Here is a 4,303-nt window from a genome sequence, read left to right as displayed (position 1 = left end):
TGATCGACTTTCCGTTGAGAAGATGAATCGTCCAAGAACGAAGAGAAAAAACAAAGAAGGCATCGTGGGAGAGAAAGCTTGTTACGGTTTCCAGAGGATGGGCTAACTGGGCCTGAAAACTGAACAAAAAAAATTAAAAAATCGAAGCCCAAAATACCCAATCCCATCGGTGACATGGCGAAAACCAGCGATCCTATTGGTCGATTTTCTAGTCCGACGTGGAGGATCTCCCTGATGAAGATATTCTCCTTTTAGTTATTGTATGATCTGGGAAAACTCTATTTAGTTAAAGTCTTTTTTCTGAATGTGATAATTAGAGTATTCCGATAGCTACTATTCATATACAAGTTAGTTTTTGTCGTCCATAATATTATTTTGTTTACCAAATTCTGCAATGTTACCCCCATCAAAGCATCAATAATCTATGATCTATACCTTATCATAATGTAAACTGAAAATCACTTTTTTATTTTATCTCAGTCGCAGTGAGAGATCCGAAAACGCGGCTGGCAAAATTGAAGATGGACTCAACGTTAACCGCACCATGCAACGCCTCCATCTTGTACCCCGAAGATGGCGGGAACATGCATCGGTTCACAGCGGAAACAGCGTGTGCGGTTCTAGATGTGCTTGGCCCTCCTTACAGCAATCCAGAAGGCAGGCATTGCACTTATTTCCTAGAATTCCCTTTGGATAAGTTCTCATCAGGTCAGCTTCTTATACTTAATGAAACAACAGCTTTAACAAGTTGCATGTAATTGGGCTAGATAGATAAAAAAAGATTTATATGTGATGGCTTTCAGAGGAAGACGACGTTTTGAGAGGTCAAGTGGAGAGAGAATGTCATGCCTGGCTGCAAGAAAGAGATGATAATCCAGAGGATCGTAACGTAGTTGGAGCGTTATACGGAGGTCCAAAGGTTGAGGACTGAGGGTTTTTTATCCATTGCATTTCGAATTGTTTTTTTTTTTCCTTTTAAATTTCGTCTTCTTAGTTTAAATATTCTTCTTTGTACATAAGGAAAGGAAAGGTAATCATGAAAAAGAAAAGATCATTACTGTTTTAGCTTAAATCTTCGGTCTCTGTTCAAGTTTTTTTTCTTTCTGATAGTAACCAAAATAAAATAGACTTGATCTGAATCAGCTTTTAGTATATTATGATACTGTTTGGATTTTGTTTTTTACTTTAAATTTTCATTGTTTTTTTCCTTTCTTTTTGATTCATTTGGATCTGATCTCGATATATTTTAAGATAGAAAAACCGATATAAAATCATTTAAACCTAAAATGTAAAAACAATATGTTATGCAAATTGAATGAAATGAATATAAACGAGTTGAATAATGATAGTGAGAGATTTTCTTTTTTGTTCCACTGGTTCCTCTCCTATAAAGAATGACTAGAGGAATCATTACCGGGTTTACTGATTTTTCAACAAATACAATATATCTGTAAATGGCGTAATTTTTTTTTGCTGAAGCCAACGAGAACCACTGTAATTTATTTCTGTACACAGTCAACTATTTGCAACATAGACCAATTTCCAAACTGCTGCAAAAAAAACTGAAAATAATTCAAACGCTTTTAAAAAAATAATAATAATAATTCTGAACGTTCCATTGTTTTATTAGGTTTGGAATGTTGCCCTAGTAAAGACAAGTACTTGTAAAAAAAAAGACAAGTACTCAGTACTTCGATATATTCCATAAGATGCTCTAGCAACTTGAAATGTATAAATTAGTTAATACTAGTTTCTTTTCCCGGGCTACATCCGGGTTATTTATTTATAAACCGTTTGCTATTTAATTTTAAGGAAAAATTTCGATTTAATGTGAATATACCATTTTTTTGTTGGTTGAATGTTACATATAACTTTTTCTTGAATTTTGTTATGTAACAAAAATATTTTTTTAGTTTTCTAAAATACCAAAACTAAGTTTAGAATACATGAATAGTCCATATGATGTTGAGAAGTTGTTATTACTTATATTTCTTTGATTATTATCTCATGAGCTGTAGATGGAGGTTTAGCTCTAACTCAGTTAGACCTAAAATGGAGTAACTTCTTTGTTATTGATTTTTTTTTTCTTGCTACTTCTTTTGATATCATATATGGTATAATATCAAATTTTAGTTTTTTATTTTTATTTTTGATAGAAATTTTGAATAATCTATATTATATCTAATGAAATGGAATTTTTTTTAATGGTGTCGTGACAATTACTAAGCGAATATAACATCTATCATATACTCAAGCATACAAAGATGTATTGTAACAACCAACCTTTAGTTTGGATTTTGGGTAAAAACTTGGTGTTCCACGTGAGATTAACACATTTATTGAACCTAGAAAGGAATTCTTATATTGATCAAAGAGTAATATAAGGATTTTAAATCATAATTCACTACGTAACTTAACTTAAATAACCCCTTATTCAAAAAAAACTCATTTGCACCAAAACGGAAACCTCAAAGCCATATTTGATTGCATCCAAACATCAAAAATGGAGAATCTACCGTAATAAGGAGTATAGTCTGAAACATAAAATTTAAAGAAAGCAAAGTCTGAAATGAAAACTATGAAGCAGGCAATGACTTAACATATATTAGCCACTCTTAGCACGTTTAGCTTCATGTGATTCAAGACAGCCAGAAGCCTTTCTAATCCTCTCATCTGCTGGATCTTCAATGGCGTTTGTGGAGCTGGTGCTGGGAGAACCTTTGTGACAGTGATGGTTTGAGTCTTGCCAGTGAGGTTATGCTGAGAGACTTTGACAACAAACTTGTGTATCTATCCAATGGTATCCATGAGAGTTTGTTGAACCGGGACAGTTTGATCAGCTCCCACGTCCTCGTTTAACTGACATTCAAGTAAAGCACTTGTGTGAGAACATAGACTGAGCTGGTGGATAAAAATGTTTGAAATTACCTCAAAGTATCTTGCAACTAACTCTGAAACATGCTTGCCGATCAACTCACGACCAGCATCACCAGGAAGGACAAACACCGCCTGCTCACTCTTGTCATAAACAGATATCTTAGTTAAGTACCTGCCAAGAAAGGAAATTAGTAAAGATTGATGATAATAGATGGATGTAATGAAGCTAACAACTCTTACTGTGGAACTCCCACGACCTCAGATTTGGCACACTTTTTGTTCGTACAAACCAGTGAGGTAGGCCCTTTGGTTGCCTTTGTGTTACACCCACCACAAGAAATATAATACCATGGGGAACCATGGAGTACATCATCGATAGTGGCTGTACACTCAAACCAAGCAACCTATGACAGTGTTAAAAGAAATTTCTTAAGTACCCAAGCATATCGTATTAAATGGAAAGACATAGCAAACATTGTACCTTAGCAGTTTCTTGCTTGATGTAGGAGAAGAGTTCACCTAGAGTCACTGTCTCAGGCTTAGTGACTACATCTGCAATAACCTCGTTAGCAACACCTGAGTTGGAGCCCAACCTGTTTAGAATGAGAAAGTGAACATTATAGCACAGATGGAGGAGCATGAAATACAAATTTGTATGCGTAATAACCTACCAGTTAAGATAGTCCCTGGTCGGCTGGACATCAATGTCCATAAACACTCTAGAAGATGTCATAGAAGTAAGAGCAAGAGTCCATGTTTTTAACACATCAGTTGGGTGTTAGTAACCAAATTATATTACAATTTTATTTTGTAAGTGAACTACTAACCTCCAATTCGTTTAGGATTCACTGTGGTAACTAAAAGAACGCGTGGAGTGCTTTCATAAGATTTGAACTTCTGGCAGAAGGCTGTTGCGGCTTGGTCCCATAGCTATAGCTTCATCACTGGTCCGCTGCATGATATTAAAAATAAAGTGTTAATAGAAACAGACATATAATACGTGTAAGCATTAGACAAACTCACTCATGTGTCTGAACATGGACCACCAGATGCCGCTTTTCTGCTATGTCAACTTCATCAATTATGAGATGCTCGGTCATAGCTTGCCCATTGATCAGCCTCATGTGACCAACATAATCTGAAATATGCTAAGTTAGTTAAGAATCAAACCAATGCTAATTAAATTATCATAGCTGAATATAAATGGAAGGACATGGCTTACCATAAAGATCACCCCTGAGATCACAGTTAGCCTCGAACTCCTCGTGGTCATGAAACCGGAACCGATCTTCTGGAAATGGTACCAGACTATTCTGAAGAGGAGTTAGAACCGTGTTCCATGAAAACATTACTGTCACGTTGTGATCAGCAACCCGAAACTGAACTTTTCTCCTCGATCCAAAGAACTTGTTTAGCCTGTAAACGG

General features: G+C 35.6%; 1 protein-coding gene across 1 annotated transcript; it reads left to right on the top strand.

The window, feature by feature from the left end:
- The first annotated feature begins 483 nt into the window (after positions 1-483).
- LOC106305388 (plant cysteine oxidase 1-like) lies at positions 484-934 on the top strand. Its single transcript, XM_013741765.1, has 2 exons — positions 484-708; positions 804-934. The coding sequence occupies exons 1-2, from the start codon at positions 522-524 to the stop codon at positions 929-931; spliced, it is 315 nt and encodes a 104-aa protein (XP_013597219.1). The 5' UTR covers positions 484-521; the 3' UTR covers positions 932-934.
- The last annotated feature ends 3,369 nt before the right edge of the window (positions 935-4,303 follow it).

The sequence above is a fragment of the Brassica oleracea genome, chromosome C7, assembly GCF_000695525.1.
Source record: "Brassica oleracea var. oleracea cultivar TO1000 chromosome C7, BOL, whole genome shotgun sequence".
NCBI classification, from domain to species: domain Eukaryota; kingdom Viridiplantae; phylum Streptophyta; class Magnoliopsida; order Brassicales; family Brassicaceae; genus Brassica; species Brassica oleracea.
This window is presented reverse-complemented; position numbering and strand designations above follow the sequence as displayed.

What these genes read in the sequence shown, in the direction of transcription:
- LOC106305388 (XM_013741765.1), top strand. Translation starts at nt 522, where the DNA reads ATGGACTCAACGTTAACCGCACCATGCAACGCCTCCATCTTGTACCCC. An exon ending in TTTGGATAAGTTCTCATCAG is followed by an intron (nt 709 to 803) that starts GTCAGCTTCTTA and finishes GATGGCTTTCAG; the next exon opens with AGGAAGACGACGTTTTGAGA.